The sequence below is a fragment of the Lithobates pipiens genome, unplaced genomic scaffold (genome assembly GCF_037356315.1).
Source record: "Lithobates pipiens isolate NorthernLeopardFrog02 unplaced genomic scaffold, aLitPip1_a1.2 Scaffold_16, whole genome shotgun sequence".
Classification (NCBI taxonomy): domain Eukaryota; kingdom Metazoa; phylum Chordata; class Amphibia; order Anura; family Ranidae; genus Lithobates; species Lithobates pipiens.
Window position 1 is genome coordinate 428,621,723 of NW_027507748.1, and position 26,776 is coordinate 428,648,498.

Here is a 26,776-nt window from a genome sequence, read left to right on the forward strand (position 1 = left end):
ATGCAACACCAAAGAAAAGGGGGTTATATGCATGAAAACCACAGACTCATTTAAAAAATATGACAATGTTGTCAAATCTTATTAACCTCCCTGGCGGTATGATTATTTCTGATTTTAGGTGCTGAAAGCAGTACAATTATTTTGCATGGAAATTTGGTGTTTTATATTGTAGGCCTGCAATTCTTAGGAATAACTCTCTTAAATCTGTTCAAACAAGAGACAAGTAGACATCCCAGGTATGATAAAGTTTATAATATAATAAATAACTATAAATAATGATAACAAATAATAATAAAAATTATTCAATAATGTAATCAAATCCAAAAACACTGAAATTTGCTCATTTGCAGAATTGTCGCTGTCATTAAATTTAATGTTTGATGACGATCTCCCCACAAATCGCTATTGCTCAATTCTGCAAGTGATTCTAATTTATTATCGCTGTTTTCTAGCTGGTCTACAATCACTTCTGACATAAAGGGACACTTTTTGGTTGCTATGGATAATCTCCAAATTCCAGGCCGAAAAAAACAGTATTTATAATATAAAAGTGCATGCAGGGCACTGGACAGACCACTAGGGGCAAAGGGGATGTGTATTTTTTTTTATACAGTACTGTAATCCTTAAGATTACAGTACTGTATGTGTATTGTGTATTTTAACTTTTTAGAATTTGGCGCTGATCTCCACTCCTGTGCGTCGTAACGTCGCAGGGAACGGAGCTCGGTGGCACTCGGGCACTGTGTGAATCGAGCGGAGGACGGCTCGCACACACAGCAGGGGGGACATCGCTGGATCCAGGGGACAAGGTAAGTAACTTTCCCTGTATCCAGCGATGCGATCCAGAGTCTGGCTTGGGGTTACCGCTCCTGGTACTGAAATTCCAGCCCGAGCCAGACTCGGGATTACCGCCAGGGAAGTTAAAAACAAACAGACGGGGCAGCGGCTGCACACATCACATTCACACCACAGTCACCATCTATAGATTCCTAATACTGAACTGATGATATAGTATCCAAAGGGACGATTTTCCAATAACCAATAATCAGCAAGGAGAAATACACCTGGTGTACTGGGTGGGTGAATAAATGACTGAGTGTTTGTCACTTCAGTAAAGTCTCTACTAGTATGATATTTAGATATACAGCCCTAGTTGATGGTAAAGCACAAAAAGCAGCTTGTTTTTCTTATTTTTTTAAAATAAGGTGCATATAGGTATATGGCATCACCATTAGGTTGTAAGCAGTTCATTATCGGGGGAGTACTTAAAGCGGGGCATATATTTTCAATGAGAAACAATGTATTAAATAATGTTGATACTCTCACCACCTCCGCTGTGTCACGCATCCATCCTTTGTATTCCTCTACCCCTGAGCATCTCCAAACATAAATGACTGCGTCCCACACTATTCACTTGTTCAAATGCCTGCTTTCTAGCGGTAGGAAATTCTTTTAGAAAAGAGCGCTGTAAAGCCTGTTCTTTATAGACTTGTATATCGGCATATCATCCTCCGATAAGAGTGCAGACCATCCGTCAACAGAGCTGCATGCAAACACTTCAGGTCAAACAGTGCGCGGTTTCGCTGTAGCATGCTGACGTTCCCTCCAGACGCGTTTCACCGACCAATTGCCGTCAGTTTCTTCAGAGCTCTAGATCCAGGCAATTTTTGTTATTTTTACAGCTTTTCTCCTTATACTATTAATCCCAAATCCCCAGATCTCTGCCAGTTAATCCTCTAATGTTGCACATCTTTATAAACCCCAGAGTTTTTATTTATTACATATTAGATATACCTTCTGGAAAACTGTTGGCCTTTTCCACGTCATGTGAGACATTCTCCAGTCCTTCCCCAGACTTTTGATTTTGAAAGGTTGTATATTTCTGCCTCGAGAGGCATGACATTTTTTATGTTAAGCCTCTTGAATAGAATAACTGTGAATGATTTTAAGAAGCTTGACAATTCAGTCAGTCATTAAACTGGAGGCTACATGGGAAAATGCAAGGGAAACCTCCAATTGTACCATTGTAAAAACAGATACAAAATATGAACTAAGCTTTGGAAACCCAATCTTCTGTTTCTAAGGAACTATCTTCATTGTTGACATCAATGTGGATCAAAACAATTACCCCCAACATAAAATTAACCATATTGGGTTGCAGCTAGTTTTTCTTACTCAAGGCAAACTAAAAGGCAGTAGCATCCTAATGGGCTTTACTGTCAGTGAGTCTACTTATATATAAAGTGTTTGTGTTCTCATTATTTGGTTTTTGTTGTTATTACTAATAGCATTGAGAGCTCTTGTATAGTGTTTGGATTTATGCTTCCTTATGAAGAATTGCTCATTGAAGAAAATTCATTTCTACTTATAGATTTTTATTTTTTTACTTTCAGGCCTTCAAGAGGGAGTTAAAAGCCAAGGAACCTGTTATCATGAGTGCACTTGATACTGTGCGAATATTCCTCACAGATCACCCTTTTGAGGGACTCGAGAAGCTGTACCATGAGCCAAGAGGTAATTGAATTGAACATAGCCCTGTAATCACATATTGACGAAGGGATCATCATGTCTTAGAGTTTCATGAATTTTCACAAATGCCATCTCTAAATGTAAAGAAACAGCTTTAAAATCGGCAAGCAAATGCATAAATAAAGTTCTTCAGATTAGAATCCAATTACTAGCTGTATGCTTATGTATGTAAGACATGTTTCCTATTTACTGTTAGCCTTGGAATTCTAAAATGTATTATTCCATTATATTATTACATCACAAAACATTCTCTTTAGAGGTTTTGCCATTTTAATTCATTATACAGCATCTCTAGCAAAAACAAAGTAATGAAGGTTAGCTTGATTTTCAAAGAGAAAACAAAAAGGCAAATTTGCGTCTAACATGGCTGACCTCATATAACCTTATTATACGTTTTATAAATATGTGTTTATGGTTTCATTCATTTTACCCCTTTTATATGAACACATTTTATAAAGATTTACACCTCTATGTCACCATTTCTCCACCCAAGCAGCCTGCCTGATTTCAATTCCCCAGCTGGTTTAGACAGTAAGCCCTTGTACACACGGTCGGACATTCCGACGGAAAATGTCCGATCGGACCGTGTTTTCGGATAATCTGACCGTGTGTGGGCTACATCGGGCTTTTTCCGTCAGAATGTCTGACCAACAAAGTTTGAGAGCTGGATATAAAATTTTCCGACAACATGATCCGATCGGACTTTGTCTGATTGTTTGTAGAGGATTTCGATCAGACAAAGTGCCACGCATGCTCAGATCAAATTGCGAGACCAAAGCTATTGGTTACTAGCCTGAACGTAGTCCCGTCGTAACGAAATAACGTCATTACGTTCTGAACGATCGGATTTTCCGACAACTTTGTCTGAACGTGTGTATGCCACACCAATTTCAAACAAAATCCGTTGGAAAAAATCAGACGGATTTTGTTGTCGGAATGTCCGACCGTGTGTACAAGGGCTTAGGTTCAAGACTTCTAGTTATTCTAGTTAGTGTCAAGTGCTAGTGCATCCTCTTCTGCTTCTCACTTAATCCTATTAGCCAGTATTTGACCAATAGAAATATACCAGGAATGGACCAATAGAAGCATGCAATAGATGGGGGGGGTGCAGGTGCATGGCATTTGGCAACCCTAGCTGAGAGAGTTGAAACATACCAGCTACAGCAGCCCTAGGGTTTCTGGGCTGTGAAGAAATGCACCTAAACATACAATATATTCTGGCACTACTGGGTGCCTGTATTGCAGCATTGGAACCACCATTACTGTTTGGTTACCAAGGGTGTGTTCTTTTACATGGAATTGCATTACATTCTGACTTGGAACATATAAGGGTGAGTCGTAACACACATGGCCCCCAAGTTACCAGAAAGGATAGCAGGAAGATATTCATGTCTGAATATTCAGATTATATAAGAAGCTGCCTGATTTAGCCCAAACTTCAAATATATATATAATATCACTTTTGGGTGATAGATCTTTAAGTATCATTAAATGAATACATAGCATAAATGTTTACACACATTGAAGCAGTATTAAACCAAAAAACAAAAATTTTTATATATTGCAGCTCACCAATTATTAGATGTGTCGTCTGCGACTGTATTTGTTTTTTTGTTTTTTTTTTGCTCTTTCAGTTGGTGATCTGGCCAGAAACACACCTCCAGTATTAGAGTGCCCCCACTCTGGATGAAGGAGAACAGGGGACACATTTGGACAGCAGCATTGTTAGTAGGGGGGTAGATGTACTAGCAGACTTAAATACACTAGCAAATTTAAGCTGAACTCTGGATAATACTTTATAAGCAGTTACAGAAAACTGTTTTTTTTTCTTTTGGGATAGATAAAAACTGATCATTGTAAGGACCCCGTTAGTGATACATGGTTTGACTCATCCCTGTAGTAGGAAAGAGATTGTTTTTCGAAAAAACAACAGACTTACTGACCATATCACAGTAGGTTTTTTACCTTCATTTTTACCTTGCATAATGCATGAAAGTAAAAAACCTCCAGCCCTTAGAACCACTTTAATTTCCCCTTCCCAGTTCGATCAGTTTTGGGCAAACCATTCATCTTTTGATAAGGAAAGTTCCTTCCTGGGCCAAAATAAGAATTGATCAATCAAAAACATACAAATTGAAGGGAACTTAATTTTAACTGTCTATGAAAAAGGTATCATGCTGTCTATAGATAGGTGTTGAAATAGTTGAACTGGTTTTTATTTTTAAAGTGCCCCAACTGTAATAAGTGTAATTTAAATATTTCTCTTCATAATATTTCATTGCTGTTCTTTTTTTCTAATTATTATATAACATATGAAAGAAAAGTATATGGGATTGTATACCTCATTAACACCCATCATACCATACGAACATACCTAAATAATAAAATAAACAAACAACAAGGATTGTGGAAAAGTTTAGGCCGGCGCCCCTTTATTGGGCTTAAAGCAATTTTATTAATGAAATGAACTGTAACCTTTAATGCCAAACAGAACCGCTGTTAACCATTAACAGGCCAACAACCTTAGTCACTAAGACTCAAGCAGCAATATCTTATACCAACCAAATAACAGGGTACCAACCACTGTCCACGGGGCGGCATTACCCAAAAAGATGGACCTTCAATATCAAACAGAACTGTTGTTAACCAATAACAGACCAAGATGCTTAGTCATTAAGACTCAAGCAGCAATATCCTATACCAGTGATGGTGAACCTTGGCCCCCCGGATGTTTTGGAACTACATTTCCCATGATGATCATGCTCTCTGCAGTGTAGTTGAGCATTATGGGAAATGTAGTTCCAAAACATCTGGGGTGCCAAGGATCGCCATAACTGTCCTATACCGACCAAGTAACAACGTACCAATTACTGTCCAGCCACAAAGTGAGTGACATTACCCACTTAAACCTGGACCTCGACAAGGGAGAGAGGGTGGGAGAGCAGGTCAAAAGATCCCAAAGGAAGGCTGAGGAGAATTCAGAGGTGAGTCCAGCTGACAGACCTGAGGTAAATGATGACTCCGCTCAGTGATGGGAAAGGATATAAGTAAAAGGTTACACTCATTGGCTAGATGTTTTTCACCAAAATATTTGTCACCAATCCAGTGCTCAGCAGCTGAGGTAAATCTTCCTGGCAACAGCAGGTAGCTTGTCACTTGAAACACAAAATAGAAAGAACCAACAAAGCAGCCATAGAGAGAAATGTACTTAACAATCATCATAGCCCTCTATTAAGAGTAAAATGTATTTATAAAACATATGGGTGTTAGGGGGGACAATCCCATGGGGCCACTTCTCTATTTTATTTTTTCGTGACCCTGCCATTCTAGGTCATGGTACTATAGTTGTAGGGTTCATACTGTAAGAAAGCAGTAGTTTCCCCAGAAATTTAGTGCTGGTAGGGTTTCCATATCAACTTTTAATTTGTTTACTTTCCTTTTCCGAAGTGTTCTAGAAAGTTGAGAAGCAATGTGATAGTCTGCTAGTGGAGGCAGACTATCACATTACTTGGTTACCGGTAGGCCTTTTCAGTTTCATGCTCATATTATGCTTTTTGATATTAGCTGCTTCTGAAATCACAGCCAATGCTACTGAATCAAGCATTTGACAGCATGTTCTCCCATTCCTGTCATATACTATGCAGTGTTGAGGAGGGCTTACTTTGCTCACATACTGCCAACAATCTATAATTAATTGTTGACACCAGTGATTTCTGAAAAAAAAAAAAAAAACATAAATGTGCAACACAGTACTTGGCAGGTGCTTAACAGCAATATGCCAGGCTCTCTGAATGTTTTCTAGCATATGCTCAGAAACTTTCTGTCTTCATGCAATATGAATTGTTTCACATGGTGATTACCACCCATCCATTATGTATCCATTATGTCACAACCAATAATTAACAACATGCCAATCTGTTTTATCTGTGTGTGGTCTATTACTAACAAAGTAAAACAAAATTAGCTGCAGGTCTTAATAGAGGGTTACAATACCTCCACAGGGGTCAAAATATCTGCATAATATTATTAACAGAAAATTATAGCTAATCTACAGGTTAGATTATGAAAAATACAAATCTTTCAGAGTGCTGAGAGAACATTTATTTATGTGTGTCGCAATATTTTTTTTTTTTTTTTTGGCCAAGGATCTGTATAGTTATAACCCTTAATTAGGACACAGTCTTCAAAATAAGTATACTAATTACTAAAATATGATGAATGTTCAGTCATTTGTTACTAGTTTATAAACAGACTTATAACTGGCAGAATCATAATACATCTAAGGCTCAGCTCACAAATCCATTTTTCGCTTGTCTGGATGTTGTTTTCTTGATACCACACCTTATCTAGCCTATACCTTTAGATCTATCTCAATTCAGAAAGATGCAAACCATGCTTCATTCAGCCCGCTCTGTAAGTAGTAGTAGTTCACCACTATAAGTGCTATTATAACCCCGTCAGTTGTATTTTATCAACCCTTATGATAATGTCAATGTAAATGTCAATTCACAAAAATACCACACATGTTATCACTGCTAATACAATGTTAGCTTCAGGCTGTGAGCTTCAATAGATATTTATGGAGGAGAGCAGGATAAAGAGCTGTTTGAAGTAGTGTTTAAATATCACTTCATGAGATAAAGTAATGATTTATGATAAAAATAGGCTTTAACAGTTAAATGTTAATTTTACATGGGAAAGTGAAGATTTCACACCTAAGCAACATTTATGTATGTGATTTGAACGTTTTAGGAGGAAAAATAGCTTGTGGTTTGGATTCCATTATGTGGGGGCAGAGCTGTCTATTCTGTGCCAACAATAGTTTGTTATTGATAACTGAGTGGAAATATGAAATGTGGACATTGTATGTATGCATTCATGGCCTTCAAATGGCAATCTGGAAACAGAAAAATTGTTATAACCTAATATATTCAGGGGAATTCATAAAGAGTGTCCAAGACACTCCACTCTTTAGAATTCCAACATGCCCCCACATGACAAATGTCGTTGAGGGGGACATAGGGGTTGATTTACTAAAACTGAAGAGTGCAAAATCTGCTGTAGCTGTGCATGGTAGCCAATCAGCTTCTAACTTCAAGCAGAGTTTCGCCCAAAAGTGGAACTTCCTCTTTAAGCACTCCTTACCCCCTTGCATGCCACATTTGGCATGTAATTTTGTTTGGGGGGAGTTGGTACCTATTTTTGACAGGTGCTTCCTGTCCCACTTCCTGCTTCCTTTGCTACCCCACCTCTCCTCCTCTCCTCCTTCCTCTCAGCAATCTCCAGAGGCACACACAGGTCCCAGAAGATTGCCTGGCCACTAAGAGAGCACAGCGTAATTTGCCGATGCACAGTGTGTGCCCGGCTGTGAAGCCACAAGCTGTCACAGCCGGGTGCCCTCGCTTGTGATCACTGTGCCACGGAGAGGTGGGGAAGAGCAGTGAGGCTTCAGGCAGCTGGATCGTGGGACAGGTATCTGTTTATTAAAAGTAATCAGCTACACTTTTTGTAGCTGCTGACTTTTAATAAACTTACAAATGAGTGGAACTCCACTTTCAGCTTGTTCCATTAAGCTTTGATAACAAAACTTGGAAGCTGATTGGTTTCTATGCAGAGATGCACCAGATTTTGCACCCTCCAGTGTTAGTAAATCAACTCCATAGTCATGTACCTGTTGTAGCCAATTACATGAATCTGGGGTATGCACCACATATGGAGTAGTGCTAAGGCTAGATTTAAAATTATGTGCTTCCTTCTGATACTGCAACTGTCACACAGACAGTGGAGTGGTAGGGAGCTTTGATGTTGGTAAAGATACCAAAATGTGCAGCAGGGATTTCTGAATCTAGCACTGACAATTTTAAAGGGCCATACTACCAGAAACATGTTGGTAGGGACTTATTAAATCCCCCTGACTGTATGTTAGTAAAATACCATGTGTTTTCTTTTAGGGTATGGGCTTGCTGTGTAACAAAATAGGTTATGGTCACTGGGATCAATTAGGTTAGTACAAGTATAGTATAGGACTAGCAAATTGAGATCCAGGCTTCCAATTACAGTATGTGATGCCCGGAATACTTTCTGTTTGTAATCAGTAAAAAAAAAAGTGAATTTTCATTACTGGGATTGCATATTAAAAACAGAGATACCAGTGCACAAAAAGCAGTAATTCAGGATAATCATTCAGTACATTTAGAATTTATCTTTAGTGATCTAACTGCAATAAATGTACATCTGAATGGTTGTTATAGGCTATTGTACTTTGTACAAATTCACTGGTCTTTACACTGCTGTTTTAAATAAACTTTTATGCTTGTGTTATGTTATAGGATTGAATATATTTGGATTAAACATATTTATTTTTAAGTTAACAGTGTATCTGAACAATTGTTAAAAAAAAAAATATCTGTGTGTTTTGCCCTTCCTAATAGTCTCTTAACCTCAAGCTTGGCATAGACTGAACAGTCTTTTGTGCTATTCATTAAAACATAATACAGTTGGTCTTTCTCCAAAGGATCACATCACTGCATATAGATGCACTTGTCTGTCCCTGCAAACTCAAATTATTTTTTATAACTTGTTTTCCAGACTGAAAGATTTCAGATCTAATATTCAGACATAATTAAATGTCACAGGCCCAGAAGCAAAATTTCAGCTGGAGTCCCTAAAGGTCTCATACAAAAACCTTAATTTGTCTTATTCAGACCCTGAAAATGAACATGTACTTTACTCAAAAAAGTGCTGCCTAGTAACATGCAAATGACAGACTTTTTAATGAAAAATCTTTTCAGTTAAAACCTGCTGAAGCTCTAGGTAAAACTAATAAATGTACTATATATATATATATATATATATGCAGATTTTTTATGCTTTTTTATTATTTTATTTTTTTTGCTGTTCCGTTTATGAACCAAAAAGCATGCGTGTGCTGTCACTATAAATCAACTTTTAAGCCCAATTAAACATTAGAAAGAAATTGCGTTTTCCCACACCATCAATTTATGTGATAAATTTAGGGTGAAAAAACATAAGTTAATATTTTAGCATAGGTCTCAGTGGGCTCAAATATTCATTTTCAGTGGCTACTTTACCCTTAAATAAACCTGTAAAATTTAGAGAAACAATTGTCTCACATACAGTGTAAACAGATATGTTCATTTCAGAGCAGCTGAATGCAGAAAAATAATAATACAGGCATACCCCACTTTCAAGTACGCAATGGGATTTATTCACTAAAGCTGGAAAGTGAAAAATCAAGCTCACTTCTGCATATAAACCAATGAGCTTTTAACCACAGCTTGTTCAATTAAGCTTTGGTAATAAAACCTGGAAGCTCATTGGTTTCTATGCATAAGTGAGTCTGATTTTGCATTTTCCAGCTTTAGTAAATAAACCCCATTGTGTACTTAAAAGTGGGGTATGCCTGTATGTCTGGTGTTTCTCCATTCATTTTCATGCATTAATGTGGTTGCAGTGCTCAGAAAAACACATTTGTATTTATTATTGTATGAAGATTTTTTCTATCTGTCAGTTTGACCTAGGCAAAAAACCTTACCATTTTCTTTTACTCCGTGTTATGGGGAAGATCAAACAAGCATATTTAAGCACACTTTTTATTTGGACACAAAAAGGCGGTGTTAATTAAAAGGAAAATGCTTCTGCTAATGAACCCTGTTTGCAATTTTAGACCATCACGCTGAAGAGCCATCCAAGAATGTCAGCAGGATCCTGCAGAAGCAGGTAGAGGATGTAAGGAATGAGTGGGACAGGTTGAATGTGCGCTCAGTAGAGTGGCAGAGAAAATTAGACGATGCACTTGAAAGACTGCAGGAACTCCAGGATGCAATGGATGAACTGGACCATAAACTGCATCAAGCAGAAGCTATGAAAGGATCCTGGCAGCCAGTGGGAGATTTGCTGATTGACTCTCTTCAAGATCACATAGGAAAAATCAAGGTCAGTTCTCTGCTTGCTGCCGAATATTATATAAATAGCAATGAGAAATATCTGAAAATATTAGGAAACTGTTGACTTTCCATAACAAATGTAATTTTAATGCAGAACTGTAATTTCTAACACTTTACTTGTTCATTACTAGGAAAAGCTCAATCACTTTAGTTGTGACACCTGTTTATCCCATATGAACCAGAGCATTTTTTACCTTGGCAACAATTAGCTTAAAGTGTTACTAAACCCAAAACAGTAAAATTTGTCTGTATATAGAGTAAAGCACGTTTGTTATACTTACTGTGGAACCTAAGAGATTAATCCTCTGCATTGCGTAAAAAGGCTGTTTGATCCTGTCTTCTCTGATCCTCCCCTCCTTCCACTGTCCCCTGATAATTTCCAAATAACGCAGTCTATGGAGTCAGGCTGCACATGCTCAGTTTGGTGTGTATTGTTAGAGAGTTTTTTTTTTCTTGGGAGGATGCATTTGATTAGCACAAGGCCAATCCGCACTGTCCAGACAGAGAGTCAGGGGTCTTGAAGTCTCATAGGACCGTCAGAAACTCCTCCTACAAGCTTTAACCAGTGCTTGGCTAGACACTGATAGAAGGCACAAGACTGCTATATACTTCTGATGAGAAAAGGTATTTAGCAGTTTATATTTACTAAAATAATTGCATTTCCATGTTATATGTACTGTGGGAGACTAGATATAGCGAATGAAGGGTCCTGGGTTTAGTACCACTTCAATGACTAGTCATTGTGTATATTAGTTAATTAATATTTGTATTGCTTTTTGGTGAAACAAAAAAGGCTTTAATTTGGAAGTATTGCTTACCAAGAAGTCCAGCAGCTAACTACACTGCAATACTTTCTTTTTTACACTTTTCTCCAGGAGGAGAGAAAAACACAGGGGGGCTGTACAGTAACTGACTACTATGATAGTAAACCAGAGGCTATCACAGTGATCAGGTGATCGAAAAATGGGCCAACCAGTTCGTTAGTACGTGATCTGGTGTTGAGCGGCACGCTCCCCGCACAAACTCAGGTATGCACATATGCTGCACCATGGATAAAGACCCACTTCAGTGAGGCCGTAAATGTGTGCACTCAGCAGATAGAGGGTTTAAGATGACTTTCACTATGTGGAACTTATTTATTCTCCCTATCTGTGCATGGGTTTCCCCATAGTCACTAAGTAACTGGCTTCAGTTCCAGTTAGATGTAAAATGTGTTTAATTTTCCAGCTGTGGCTTAAACATAAAATTCTTAAATTTACAGTGCTCCATTAAACACTGCTTTCTATATGATGCTGTATACAAATAGAAGAAGCAATTCCTGTGGCCAGGATCAGACCCTAGGAACGTCCTTTTTTTAGTGCACACGTAATGATTTTGTCTTTGGCTATAGCATTCATCATCAATGTATTTCAGCATATAAGCAGAGGACAACAAGTTGGACAAAGTTTCCCAAATCACACAAACAATATTATGTGATGGAATGAGATGTGATTATTTTGAGTTTTATTAGTTTTTTTGCATTGAAATAGAATGATTTTTGTCATGTAACAATTATACTTTTCATATGAATGCCTTAAGGCCTATACCAGTGGGCAATGTAGTTATCCCTGCATGAGTTAACTCTGCCCGAGGCTGCATTGTTATCGTTGATCTTCATGTTGTCTGCAACTGTCAGTATGGGTGACAGTTGACAGTGTTCAGGTTTTCCTCAAGAGCTGCAACCTATACTTTAGGCACTCCAGGGAACTGAAGAATGTAAGTGCATTCTATATCGATTATCTACAGGCAGCTTAGAAGTAAGTAATGTCCACCCATACATGGATCACACAGTCATGTTGAATTGAACAGACTACATCCACCACATTTAGTAAGCTTTCACACCAAGGATATTACTGTTATAAAACACTTTAGTCACTGTTCCATTGAGACCACTTGAGAGTTTAGCAGGCAGCAAGAAGCTTGTTTTATTTATAAAAATGCTGAGCTCAGTCCTGCTCTGCTTAACCCCAGGCCAGGAGTAATAGAAATGAGCACCACATAGGCTTCTAGAATTAATGTAGAAGCAGCTGCTGGAGGCTCAGTTCTGTATTCACAGCCCAGAGCTACATCTCCCAAGAGCCCTTTCCCTATACACAGTCTGTGTGCAGGCTATTGGGAGTCACTGCATGCTGGTGGAGGCAGGGTTCCATGGTCCACCAAGAAGGGCTAATAATGCTCTGAAATTTCAGAGCAGAAAAGGTATCCAGTTTGAAGTATGCTAGGTGAAAACTTAGGGAAGTGTGTTGTAGTTATGTATTGTTTTTTTTTTTGCCCTATGTTTTAAATAATGCAAAGGTCCTGTCACTATACAATATTTTCTACTGAAAGTCTGACTACTAGTAAGTGGTGTAATGCTGAGTGACAGTGGCGTGGGAAAAGGGGATTGTTGCATTGAAGACCTTTATTAACACTATATTTTTTACTCATCCCTAGACAAAATTCACTTTACAGCCCATCACAATGCATTGTAATGCATTACTGTGCATTGTGATGCTGTGTGTTGGTCAAAAGTTGCAGGTGCTGTTGTGGTGCATAGAAGCACTGCATCAGACTGCATGGATGTTGAAGGGGGCCATAATTTGTTCTTATTTTAAAGTGAAACCTTCACATATACCCAGTGAAGTAAACAGCCTCAGATGATACACAGGGATAAAACAAATCTCCCTACATAAGTTGTCCATGTATATCTACTGTCTTCATCTTTATATGCTATTTAGAAAGTGTACATGGTGTTAGGAGATTTTCTCTTCCTGGTTAACACTGTAGTGAAGCCTGGACATACAGCCAATACATCTGATTGGAGGAAAGGCACACACCCCCTCTCCTCATAGGTAGAGACTTTTAGAGCTGATCGTTGAATAGTTCAGGGCTCTGCTAATCTATTTATAGGATCGTCCCTAACACAAAACTCCGGCTACTTTCATAACATGTGATGGAGAACTTGTCAGAGTTATTAGACTGATAACAGAAGAACAGAGCAGGAGACAGCTACGGGACACAGTGCTTTGAAGAGAGACAACAAAACACTGCCGATATATGTGCTCAGCTCAAATTTCATGAAATCGGGTTTACATCCACTTTAACTTAACTTTGCCAAACTTTGCTGAAAAATTACACTGATGATAAATAGAATCCTCTCATCAGAGAAACAATTGTGATTGGTGGATGGGGTCTTTGCACTTTAATAATACAAAACAATCAGCAATTTCCATGTCTCCCATTTATCGGGATAGAATAAGTTAACATTTTTAATGTTATAAAATGATCTTCTGTTTCAGAAAACTTAGTTTATAGCATATTACAGGAATGGAGATTTTTGCCGTGATTATGATTTGTAGACGGTTTGCTGATGTATGAAACTGTACTATGCAGCTTGTGTTTTCTCAGCTCACTGGCTTAGAATTAGAATCATCTAAAGAAATTGATTAGGCACATTGGCCAGAGAAGATGTAACTAAGAAACCAGCAATTGCATTTATTAACACAGATTCACATATGGACACTTATTTCTAGGAGACAACAACTTGAAGGTTATAGCTAATAGCTGCATAAAATCTTAACTAATAATGAAAATGAAATGAACAGCAGTTTCTCCTCCTGAAGGCAAAAGTTGTGTTCATGGCTCTTCATCTGTGAACTTGCTTACATACCCACAATGCAAAGAGTGTGCTTCTGTATGCAGTTATTTCCATTGCTGCATGAAAGAGTTCATTCTCCAGGGCTATTTACATGTATTAGCATTGTCATTAATTAAAGCAACATTTTCTACACCAGGGAATGACTTGCAAACTGGCAATTTTGTTTTTGTTTTTTGTTTTTTGTTTTTCTTCAAAGGGGCTGTTACATCTAAAAGTGTAAGTGGGAAGTTAAAAACTTCTGTAACCCTCATAGTGAAAACAGCCATATTTTAGCAGAGAAGCAAAATTCACTGAAGCTAAACATGTTGTGTGTTTGAATTTTAAAGCTAAAATGGGATAGCCAAAATGCAAAAAAAAGTTATTGCTCACCTTTTGCTTATCAAATCAAAATCCATGGCAACATTTAATCACCAAAAATTTGCCTAGAGCAGGGATCCACAAACACTTCAGCTCCTCAACGCTTTCATTATGTTTCATATTGTCCATTGACCCCAAACATTTATTTTATGAAAATAATTTAAGAAATGTTACTTTAAATAATAGTACTAGGAGTAATAAATAGAACAAATGCTAAACATTTTTTGAATACTGTAAACATTTCCTCTTGATATCAGCAACTTCCACTATGGCTGTTTCACTGCTGATTTTATTTTTTTTTGTAAATACACAGTAATCAGTAATCGGTTATTTGGCTCAACTATCATGCTATGGATGTACTCACTCTCCAATCAATTTTGAGGTGGTTGTACTCACTGGCTCTCCACCTGAATTTAAAGTGGAAAAGTATACTTAGTACTGGAAGTGGACACACATGTATATCTTTCCCACAAGGGGAAGGGTATAAGGTGATAGATAAACAATGCAACACAAACTGATAAACCAGAAACAAAATACAGCTGACAGAGACAAAGCAAGGCTGCTCTTGCTGGGAACTGACTATCCATCCCTGAGTAACACTGTTTCGCCACAAGCCACTTCACCTTTAGAACTAGTGGGGCTTTATAGACACTGACCCTTTAAAAATTCATAATTTGTGGAATACCTATTTACCTCCAGACATTTACTGACCCCTATTGACCCCAGCCATTTTACTGAAACGTGGTTAGTCCCAATGACCCTCAGGATCAACATCAGGTATATTTGGGAACCTTGTCCTAGAGCTTCTTCTGACATATTATCCGGTCACTAGCAGGCGGACATATTTCCAGTGTATAGGAGCCCAATAGAGACTCCACTTGAATTTCCCACTTCCTTCGGTGTCAATAACCTAATAGGGAAGTAAGTGTAGTTTAGGGCAGGGTAGAAGGACCTCTTTATAAGTAATATACAGTATGCAGATAGTAATATATGAGATGCATTCTTAATGGTGGAAATAATAAAGTAGTAATGGGATGCTTTAAGCCTACCCAAATAAGAAAGTAAAGTGCCTCTTGCCTCAACATCAAAAGGGGAAGGGAAATCTCCAGCACTGCTACAGTAAGCTTAAAAGCTGCTCGTTCTTTCTCCCAACCCCAGTTTATTAAAACCATATTTTGCACAATAAACTGTCAAACTCAAATTATTAAAATGAGGAGAATCAAAAAAAATGTCCGAGGACCCAAAGCAACCAGATTGCAAATTACATATTTCTGATACTAAGATAGAAATGATATATACCTTTTAGTTAACTAATACTTGCAAACAGCTCAGTTTTCCTGTTTTTTAAGAGCCCCTATGCACACAATGTTAAAGAGATGAAAAGCTTCAATATATTCAAGGCCAAGGCCTAGCTGGAATTACATAGTAACGATTATCCAGGGAGATATGCCACAAAGAACTGCAGAATTCCCGCAACCAGCCTGAAGAACTCGAAGTTGAGTAAAGTATATCTCATATGAGTTCTCCAATAAACAAATTAAATTACATAGGTGTCATAGTCATAAATGCAGCACTGAGCTTTGATTGTAGCATCTGCAGTATGACACTTTTAGCTAGCATAATAACTGGCAAGGACAATGTTATATTTTCTGTAATGTATATATTTGTTTTTACTTTTATTTAAATAGAGAAAGTGTAACAATCATTTATATACCCCGAATAAGTAATCTAGTCCTTTAAAAAAAAAATTAAAAAAAGATATTCGAAGGGGTATATAAATAAAGGGATGTAAAGGGTCATCCCTTTAAAGGGTCACTTTGGAGTTCCTTATAGGCTCTGTTTGCTGTAAAATATCTGTTATATATGTTATTGTCCATAATGCTGTTATAGGAGAGGACTGGACTGGGGGGTAAAAGGCTTTTGCCCACTTGGCCAGTACTAATAAGATATGTTGGGCTGGTGGCCCTAAGTGAAGATCTCAATCTGCATTTTTCTAGCACCTGCTCTTCATTCCGACAAGGTGACATCATGGCACACCTTACATGGTACACATTCTTAGTTTCACATAAATCTTCCCCTACCATAAATTGGCTTGTTAGTTGTGGCTCCCAGTTGTTCCCTAGTTACAGATATGCATGCACTATAAATAAAAGACCAAGACCTGCCTAGGGACAGAGTTCAACTGTCATGGCCCCATTCAATAAGGAGCTCCAATTATAACTATCATTTCCTTTTATTTATTAGTATGTGCTCACATTACATAAGTTACAAGAAAAGGGAACATAATTATTTATTTTTGTATGTTCTATGACCTCTTGTATTCTTTTTAAAATAAAAAATATCCTATTTAACTGCTTCAGCCCCAGAAGATTTTTACCCCCTTCCTGACCAGAGCACTTTTTGCGATTTGACATTGCGTCGATTTAACTGACAATTGCGCGGTCATGCACTGTTGTACCCAAACAAAATTGACATCCTTTTTTCCCACAAATAGAGCTTTCTTTTGGTGTTATTTGAGGTTTTTTTTGCACTATAAACAAAAAAAACAAGAATTTTGAAAAAAGCAATATTTTTTGCCTTTTTGCTATAATAAATATCCCCCAAAAATATATAAAAAAATGTATTTCCTCAGTTTAGGCCGATATGTATTCTTCTACATATTTCTGGTAAAAAATCGCAATAAGCGTATATTGATTGGTTTGCGCAAAAGTTATAGCGTCTACAAAATAGAAGATCGGTTTATGGCAATTATTAATTTTTTTTTATTAGTAATAGCGGCGATCTGCGATTTTCATTGTGACTGCGACATTACGGCGGACACATCGGACACTTTTTGACACTATTTTGGGACCATTGTCATTTATACAGTGATCAGTGCTATAAAAATGCACTGATTACTGTGTAAATGACACTGGCAGGGAAGGGGTTAAACACTAGGGGGCCATCAAGGGGTTAAATGTGTCCTAGGGAGTGATTCTAACTGTGGAGGATGGGCTACAACTCACATGACTCCCGATGACAGGGATCTGTGATCTCTGTCATGTCCCAAGGCAGAATGGGAAATACCTTGTTTACATAGGCACTTCCCTGTTCTGTGGCTACCCATGACACGATCGTCGTGATACCATGGATATTGAGTCCGCGTGTCCCGTGGGCATGGTCACGCTGTACGCGTGGCGGGAGTTCGTGCTCCCGCTAAACCTGACAATTAAAGGGGGCATACAGGTATGTCCATTTGCCCACCGCTGGCATTGTGCCAACATATATTGGCATACAGCGGTTGGCAAGTGGTTAATAAAAGATAGAAGTGTGTGTGGTATTGAAAACTATTTTTAAAAAGAAAAGTGTATCTACCTATACAGATGGCTGCATATTAAGAACATCAATGACGGTAAGAAGGCTTACCTCTTTGCACATTGGAGGGAACATCTGCTTGCATAAACAGAGGCTTGTCTACTGTTCATTCCCACAGTGATTCAGGCTTTGTAGAAACTATCAGAATATAATTGCTGCAGACAACTGCTTAGCATGCTTTGAAGTCTATATAAGAACTTTTTTTTTAGTTTTTATCTGCACTCCTGCTGTCTGCATCAAAGTCTACAATCAATATGAATTAGGCTGTCCCACTTCTATTTATAAGTTCTTTATTAAATTCTGTTGGCCTCTTCATGATTGGTAAAAGCTAAATTAGGTAGAATTCCAATTTCCTTTTACATCAGGAAAACATCAAGGTGGAAAATTAAACCTAAAACTTGGGTTTTGCCTACAGAGAACTGTACTAAGTTAACAATAGATATTTTACAATTTATACGGTTGTTTTAATTCCTTGGTCTGATTCTATAGCTTTATTTTCATTGTGTTGCAGTTTAAAGACCAATTAGATTCATTTTGTTCATGTATTTGATACCATGTGCAATGAACTAGGAACTTGGATGCACAGGAAGGGGCAGCAACTGGGCACTGCAAAGAGAAATAATTCACAGGGTACTATTATGGCACAGAATAGAGAAATAATCTACGAGGCAACAATATGCACAGCATGGAGAAATGGTCCACAGGGTGAGTCCTGAATGGCGATATGATACAAAAAACAGCAAGTTCAGGGGCACAAGGGGAAATCCAGCGAGAACAAGGGATAAATAGTATGGAGGCAGGGCAGTAAACACAGGATAAAGCTGTTTACATGGCAGCAATCCAAGGCACACAGATCAATGGGCAGGGATCACAGGGCATGAGAGATGACTACACACACTTATGGCTTCTGATGATTGTGAAGGGTCCAGCAGCACGTGAAGGGTCAAAGTGGGCACCAAAGACTCTTGAATCCAGAGAAGCAGAAAGGGCAGGTTCTGTGAATATAGCCAAAGCTTGGAGTGCACCCAGGCAGCAGGGAAGCACAAGGGTCAGAGGGCAAAGAGCAGAAAATAACAAGAGTCCTGATTGGGGAAGATGCTGGGTCCAGGAAAAGACTGAGTTTTGGAGTGACCTTCTCACAGATTCAGGTTCACCAGGTAGCAGGGCCAATCACAGCAGGGGCAAGGGATGATCAGGGGCACATGGCACTGGGAAGATGCTCTGGGTCAAGCAGGAGGGAAGATTCTGGAGGCCTGGCTGAAGTCTTGGACCTCCAAAGGTTATGGCAGCAATTGAATCCCACAGAAAAAGGTCTACAACATAGAAAAAAAGGGGAGTCCCAGTGGCCAGAAAGCACCACAGGCAATACATAACTACAAGTCCCAGCAGCCTCAGTTCCAGAAAGCAAAGCACAGCCCATATAGAACTATCTGCCTCTGGAGTTCTAAGCATCTTCTAGTCTCCCTGTAGTGAGACTTCCATCCATGAGTCCACCATTTGAGGAGACTCACTGGGAAATTCCCTGTTCTACAGAGGTAGGTTTTTAACTTATCACCTTTGTAATCCCAGCCATATGTACTATTTGATATTTTTAAAGTCACAAAAAAGTGACATCATTGTTACCTATCTGGCCAAATGCAACCAGATCAGGTGACAATCCACATGCCTATGGGCACTTTCAGACCATTCCCAATGCATGGATTTAAAGGAAAATAGCAATTAGCTGTGCTATTGTCAAATTGGAAATATAATATGTCCAGCAGTCACATCTCACCCAAATTATAGGGAGTAAGTGCAAGTAATTGCAAGCGGGAAATGGTTAATATTTTTCAAATGTAAGTAATATCGATATATGGATGTGAAAATAGACTAACACTCTCACAGTAGTTATGTTTAATGACTTTATACATACTGTACATATTGCAGTGCCCTTTAATAACATTTTCAGTATATGTTACGTGGCCCCTAAGGCATCAGCTGTGCAGAATGTCTTTTTTTGACAGTTTGTTGAATTAGAGTTAAAACTCATCCCTACATCTGCACATTGTTATTATTCACCTGATATCTGTAAGACCTCAATTACCTTTTTAAAGAAAGTATATTTGCTTGCGGTGGATAGGGGAAATGTAAGATGGGTGGAAAATGTATTTTCCTGTATTTAATGTTTAAAGAGTATGTAAAAAAATTGCTATAAAATGGCAGAAGTTGTGTGTGCTCTCTATTGAATTCTGAACACACCGAAACCTATTTTCAGAAGATAAAATAGAAAGATAGAGAGACCTTTGGGAATTCCCTATCTTCTCTGTGAAGGTGTGTCTGCTCAGTATAAATGGTTTCTGCTTGTTCACTGTAGCTTGTAAGTAGCTGCTGTAAAAGCTTATTCTTCAGGACATATATTCAGAGTAGATATGACAGTTTGTCCACACTGGCATAATACATTTACTGATACATATACTGTGTTATGGGCAGCACAGTGGTATAGTGGATAGCACTTTCACCTATCAGCAAAAAGGGTTGTGGGTTCAAATCCTGACCATGACACCATCTGCTTGGAGTTTGCATGTTCTCCCTGTGTCTGCATGAGTTTCCTCTGGGTACCCTGGTTTCCTCCCACACTCTAACATGCTGGTAGGTTAATCTGAGCCTGCCTAAATTGGCCCTAGTATGTATAATTGTGTGTTCAGGACCTTAGGTTGTAAGCTCCTTAAAGTGGAAGTAAACCCATTAAATTAACAGTTTTAAAAAAAACAGTTACATTCCCGGCATGCCAGAAATATAACTGCCACATTGGTTGTGCTCTCAACCAAACTGTTAAACCATCCAATGGCTGGTGTCATAACTGATCACATGTGCAACAACATGGTAGATGAAGATTAAACAGAGGTCAAGATGGCAGCTTCCTTGGCTGAAAATTATAGGAGGGTTTACTTCCAATTTAAGGGCAAGGACTGATGTGAATGTATAGTGTATGTGTAAAGTGCTGCATAAATGTACAGCTCTATAAAAGTACCTGTATTAAATACTAATAAATAGATTATTCATAGACAAATTGCTTACAGTTAAAGTGCATGTTTATTTAACCAATGAAAGCCGTCATTAAGCTACTAATCATATTTGGCAAACACTGCAGTTATGCTAAAGCTAGAAAGCTCAGCTCACCCTAAAGTGAGTTTATTGGGACCCTCTCTAGGAATAAAAATAACACCTTGCAGGGGTACTTCTTGAAGCTTATGCTAACTTTCTCTCTCCTGGCTTCCTTTATCACTAATAACAGTCAGCTTCCCAGGCAACTTTGAATGTGATTGGTGGTTGTTACAAACTTCTTGATATACTTTATTTGTGAGACATGGCAAGGATCCTGCAGTGGGTGTGTTTGGATATAGCAATCATCGCATTGCCAACAAAAGTAGGTTTGGGCATGGTAAGGAGAAAAACGTTATACATTTATACAAGTTAATTTTTTTATGCCATAGGACCTGCTTCTGCCCTGTTTTTTTTTTTGTTTTTTTTAAATAAGAGAGCACAATTAGGAGAAAGCCATTCCCTCATAATAGAATATGCCTGAACAAATGTGTTAATGGTTAAGATTACCAAGTAATAATTAAAAATACGAAAAGCAACTTTGAAAATTACAGTAACCATTTCCAGCTGGCGGAAACCAGCCCTTGAAAAGTATATACTGCCAGAGATGTTACATAGACTTCACTATTATATGATCACTGTGATTGGCTGTCACAGTGATCGTGTGAACAGGAGCCCATCCTACTGGCTCCCAATAATAAGAAGTGACTGGGAGCTGTCTGTGACAGCTTGGTTACTGTGCTGGGAGTGCCGAGTAAGCATGCTCCCAAGAACTCCAGCTGTACACATGTGTGTGGCAATGTTAGCCCACACCATGCTGCCACATATATGGGTAAATCTGAAATTAGGGGTTTGCATGATATAGCTTACATAATATTGTAGTAATTTGATTTACATTTATCTTTTGTTGTCCATTATGAAGGTTAACACACATGTGTTAATGAGTGTTATGTCATTTGTGGGTTGCAATAAGAAACATAATATATCATGTAAACACACAGAAACAAACCAAGCATTGTACATTATCTGTAACCCCCATGACAAATGCTTCCATCCTCCTTTTTCCCCAGAAGGTTACTCTCAGCTTTGTTCAAGCATCAACAAGATGCCAAACGGAAGTGATACAATCATGTAATCTTGGTACCTCTGATGCCGCGTACACAAGACCGGACTTTCCAGCAGAAAATGTCCGACGGTCTTCCCGATGGAGTTCTGACTGAACAGACTTGCCCACACATGAACGTGATGAAGTACGATGGGACTAGAAAAGGAAGTTCAATAGCCAGTAGCCAATAACTGCCCTTGTGTTGTATTTGGTCAGTTGGACCAGCATACAGACAAATGGTTTTCCCGATAGAAATGTATCCCATCGAACAGATTTGAAACATGCTCTATTTCTACGTCCGTCTGAATTTTTTAAGAAAAAAGTCAGATGAAGCCCACACATGATCGTAATATCCGATGGAATGATTCCATCTGACCTTTTCTGCTGGAAAGTCCGGTTGTGTGTACGTGGCATTAAGTTTCTGTGTTCACAATGTATGACACAAATCAGCCCTTTTCTGCTACCCAAAATGAAATTTTTGTAGTCTACTCACTGGAGGAAACTGAGAAAATGCATAATCCTGCCTGTAGTAGACTGATGACATCAGCTCAGCCTAGACAAATTCACTTGAACGGAGCTTATGGACTGCTTTTTAATGATAAGAAGTACAGTTTTTTTTTCAAAATTGATAGTGTAGCAATGACTTGTGACATATTAGAAATTTAATAAACGCAGATATGTAAAGTTACCAAAAAAGTGCTTTAGATTAGCCACTTAATTTTTCTGAGTTATTCATGAGCTACATTAGATGTACAGTATGTGACCACACAGTCAAACTAATACCACAGGAAAATTCCTTCCCCAAACCTGAGTTCCCAACTCGCAAGTAATACACCTCTAGGTCAGCTTTCTTAAAACAACTCTATCGTGTGGACAAAAGAATAAACCACTCTGCCTGAAAAAAGAGTTGTTTACTACTTGCCTGTCTTGATGGCCATGCTGCTGATCTCCTATGTATTTATGAAATAATACTAGCACACTTCCACCTTTCCGCCGCTGTGTTCTATGGAACCTTCCAGTGGCCTTAAAGCTGAATTCCAGGAAATCTGCTGCTTTGTAAAAAGCAGGTACATTTTGAGTTAAGTCCAATGAGGTGCATGACATATCCAGAACCTCTTTTACTTATATCTGACAGATTTTTGGCTCTGCCGGAGCATACACTGACACTTGGGGCTGTAAGAGAAGAGAGGAGGAGAGAGAGGCACACACAGCAGCCTTGCCCACCCTTCCCCTCTGCTTCCCATTCCTGGTAGGGACACGCACACATCCCTTTTGGTCACCGTAAGGTCATGCCCTGATGTGTTTTGTCATCATGACTTCTCTCTGTTGAAGTCATTTGAACTGTCTCATCACCTATCAACAAACTACCGATTTTTCATATGTTTTTACATGTGAATGCTGGTCATACTTTTTTTTACTTACGTTTATATTTCTATATTATTTAGTAGCTGATTTTATGTACATAGACTTATGTCATAACAGTATCTCACAAAAGTGAGTACAACCCTCGCATTTTTGTAAATATTTTGTTATAACTTTTCATGTGACAACACTGACGAAATTACACTTTGCTACAATGTAAAGTAGAGTGTACAGTTCGTATAACTGTGTAAATTTGCTGTCCCCTCAAAATAATTCAACACACAGCCATTTAAGTGTAAACCACTGGCAACAAATGTGAGTATACCCCAAGTGAAAATGTCCAAATTGGACCCAATTAGGCATTTTCCTCCTCTGTAACATGTGACTCGTTACTGTTACAAGGTCCCAGATGTGAATGGGGAGCAAGTGTGTTAAATTTGGTGTTATTGCTCTCACTCTCTCATACTGTTCACTGGAAGTTCAACATGGCACCTCATGGCAAAGAACTCTCTGAGGATCGGAAAAAAAGAATTGTTGCTCTACATAAAGATGGCCTAGGCTTCAAGAAGATTGCCAAGAACCTGACACTGAGCTGAAGAATGGTGGCCAAGACCATACAGCGGTTTAACAGGACAGATCCCACTCAGAACAGGCCTCACCTTGGTTGACCAAAGAAGTTGAGTGCATGTGCTCAGTGTCGTATCCAGAGGTTGTCTTTGGGAAATAGACGTATGAGTGCTGCCAGCATTGCTGCAAAGGTTGAAGGGGTGGGGGAGTCAGCCTGTCAGTGCTCAGACCATACACAGCACACTGCATCAAATTGGTCTGCATGGCTGTCTTTCCAGAAGGAAGCCTCTTCTAAAGATGATGCACAAGAAAGCCTGCAAATAGTTTGCTGAAGACAAGCATACTAAGGACATGGCATACTGAAATCATGTCCTGTGGTCTGATGAGACCAAGATAAACGTATTTGGTTCAGATGGTGTCAAGCATGTGTGGCGGCAACCAGGTGGGGAGTACACAGAAAATGTGCCTAAAGTCAAGCATGGTGGTGGAAGGGTCTGGGGCTGCATGAGTTTTACCGGAACTGGGGAGCTACAGTTCATTGAGGGAATCATGAATGCCAACATGTACTGTGACACACTGAAGCAGCGCATGATCCCCCCCTTCGGAGACTGGGCCGCAGGGCAGTATTCCAACATGATAATGACCCCAAACATACCTCCAAGATGACCACTGCCTTGCTAAAGAAGCTGAGGGTAAAGTTGATGGACTGGCCGTCAAGCATGTCTCCAGACCTAAACCCTATTGCGCATCTGTGGGCCATCCTCAAATGGAAGGTGGAGGAGAGCAAGGTCTCTAATATCCACCACGTCATCACGGAGGAGTGGTAGAGGACTCCATTGGCAACCTGTGAAACTCTGGTGAACTCCATGCCCAAGAGAGTTAAGGCAGTGCTGGAAAATAATGGTGGCCGCACAAAATATTGACACATTGTGCCCAGTTTGGACATTTTCACTTAGGGGTGTTCACACTTTTGTTGCCAGCAGTTTAGACATTAATGGCTATGTGTTGAGTTATTTTGAGGGAACAGCAAATTTACACTGTTATACAAGCTGTACACTCATTACTTTACATTGTAGCAAAGTGTCATTTCTTCAGTGTTGTCACATGAAAAATATAATAAAATGTTTACAAAAATGTGAGGGGTGCACTCACTTTTGTGAGCTACTGTACATAATATATATATATATATATATATATATATATATATATTCTATATATTTTTTTCTTAGGGAACTTCATTTTTCCTGAGTGCTGAGCAGTGCAGTTAGGCCTTTTAAACACTAAAATGAATAGAGAAGACCAGGAGATGTAATACGCTTCCTTGGACTTGATTCATATTGTTCCTGCACTTTTTACAAAAGATCTGAATTCCTTGAATTCAGCTTTATTGTCCTGTAGTGACATAAGGGTTGCAGGAGGAAGCACAGAAGAGGGGACAGGCATCTGGGACCTCTGGAAGTGTTATGCCCTGTACACACAACCGGTTTTCCGATAGAATTCCACTGAAACTGTCTTGCGTACACACGAACACACAAGTCCAATCGTCAAGAACGCGGTGATGTACAGCATGTACGACGGGACTAAAAAAAGGAAGTTCAATAGCCAGTAGCCAATAGCTTCCATCTCGTACTTGCTTGAGAGCATGCGCCATTTTTGGTACATCGGAACAGCATACAGACAAGCGGGTTTTCCCAATAGGAATTGGTTCCATCAGAAATATTTAGAACATGTTCTATTTCTAGGTCCATCAGAATTTTTGAAAAAAAAAAGTCAGATGAGGCATACACACAATAGGAATATACGATGAAAAGCTTCCGTCTGACTTTTTCTGTCGGACATTCCGCTGGTGTGTACGCAGCATTAGATGCAAAAGAATCTTCAGACAGCAAGTTAGTATTAAACTGCTTTTTTTCCTAGCGGCATGGTTACTATTTTTGTGTCCACATGATAAGGTCACTTTACTGTTTTGTGTGGGTTTGTTGTTAGTGTAGGGAATAAGGTGATTAATGGCTAAGAAGATGATGAGATTGCAGATTGATAACATATATCTTGTAGACAGCAATATAGCCATTTGTGATATTTTTCTTTAGTGCTGGGAAACAGGTCCATAAAATAATGAAGTCAGTAACACCAGCCCTTGAATGAGCTTAGCAGAGACTTTGAGTTCAGCCTTTGTTTCCATCTACAGTACAGCTACACTGTTTCTTTCGATTCTGCCTTAAAACATAGCACATCAAGTACAGTCAGGCATTTGGAGATGTGCAGATTGCCTTAAAACTAGAGTTAAAAGAGAAAATGAAACCAGGTTTAAAACAAGCTGGTAGCTCTTGGTAAATCTCCTTCTGGCATTCAGCCGTTCATACTAAAAATGAAAGCTTTTTATGAAGAAAATCTGTCATACTCCAATCTGAATGATGCTGTATCTGAAATGAAAAGATTCAGCTAAGATGTAAGGGGATAAATAGTGAAATAGCATGCTCTGCTTTCAGCTTTTCCAATACCTATTGATATAGCGTAACATGTCTTTGCTACTTTACCATCAATATTATATTTGAAGTGTACTGCAAGATGGGAGATGTTTACTTTGGGTAAACTTGGATTTTATCCAGAGATGCTTTATGTAATGAAATATTGTTTTCTGAGTTTCAGAATGTTTACAATAAGAATTTTGTGAATTAAAGAATTAGGTAAAATAAAAAACAAACATTTCTGAAAGGGGCCCCTTGGTATAGACATTCTAATAACGTGGCCTTCAACATTTGATTTCCATCTTTGTAA

At 38.7% G+C, this 26,776-nt stretch overlaps 1 protein-coding gene across 6 annotated transcripts in view; it reads left to right on the forward strand.

Moving 5' to 3' along the window:
- Window positions 1–26,776, forward strand: part of DMD (dystrophin) — a 3,436,004-nt gene that overhangs the window by 2,652,646 nt on the left and 756,582 nt on the right. For all 6 annotated transcript variants that reach the window (XM_077482558.1, XM_077482560.1, XM_077482557.1 and 3 more), the window contains 2 exons: window positions 2,394–2,514; window positions 10,217–10,485. In XM_077482558.1, coding sequence (XP_077338684.1) covers window positions 2,394–2,514; window positions 10,217–10,485 — 390 coding nt within the window. The remainder of the gene's footprint in view (window positions 1–2,393; window positions 2,515–10,216; window positions 10,486–26,776) is intronic.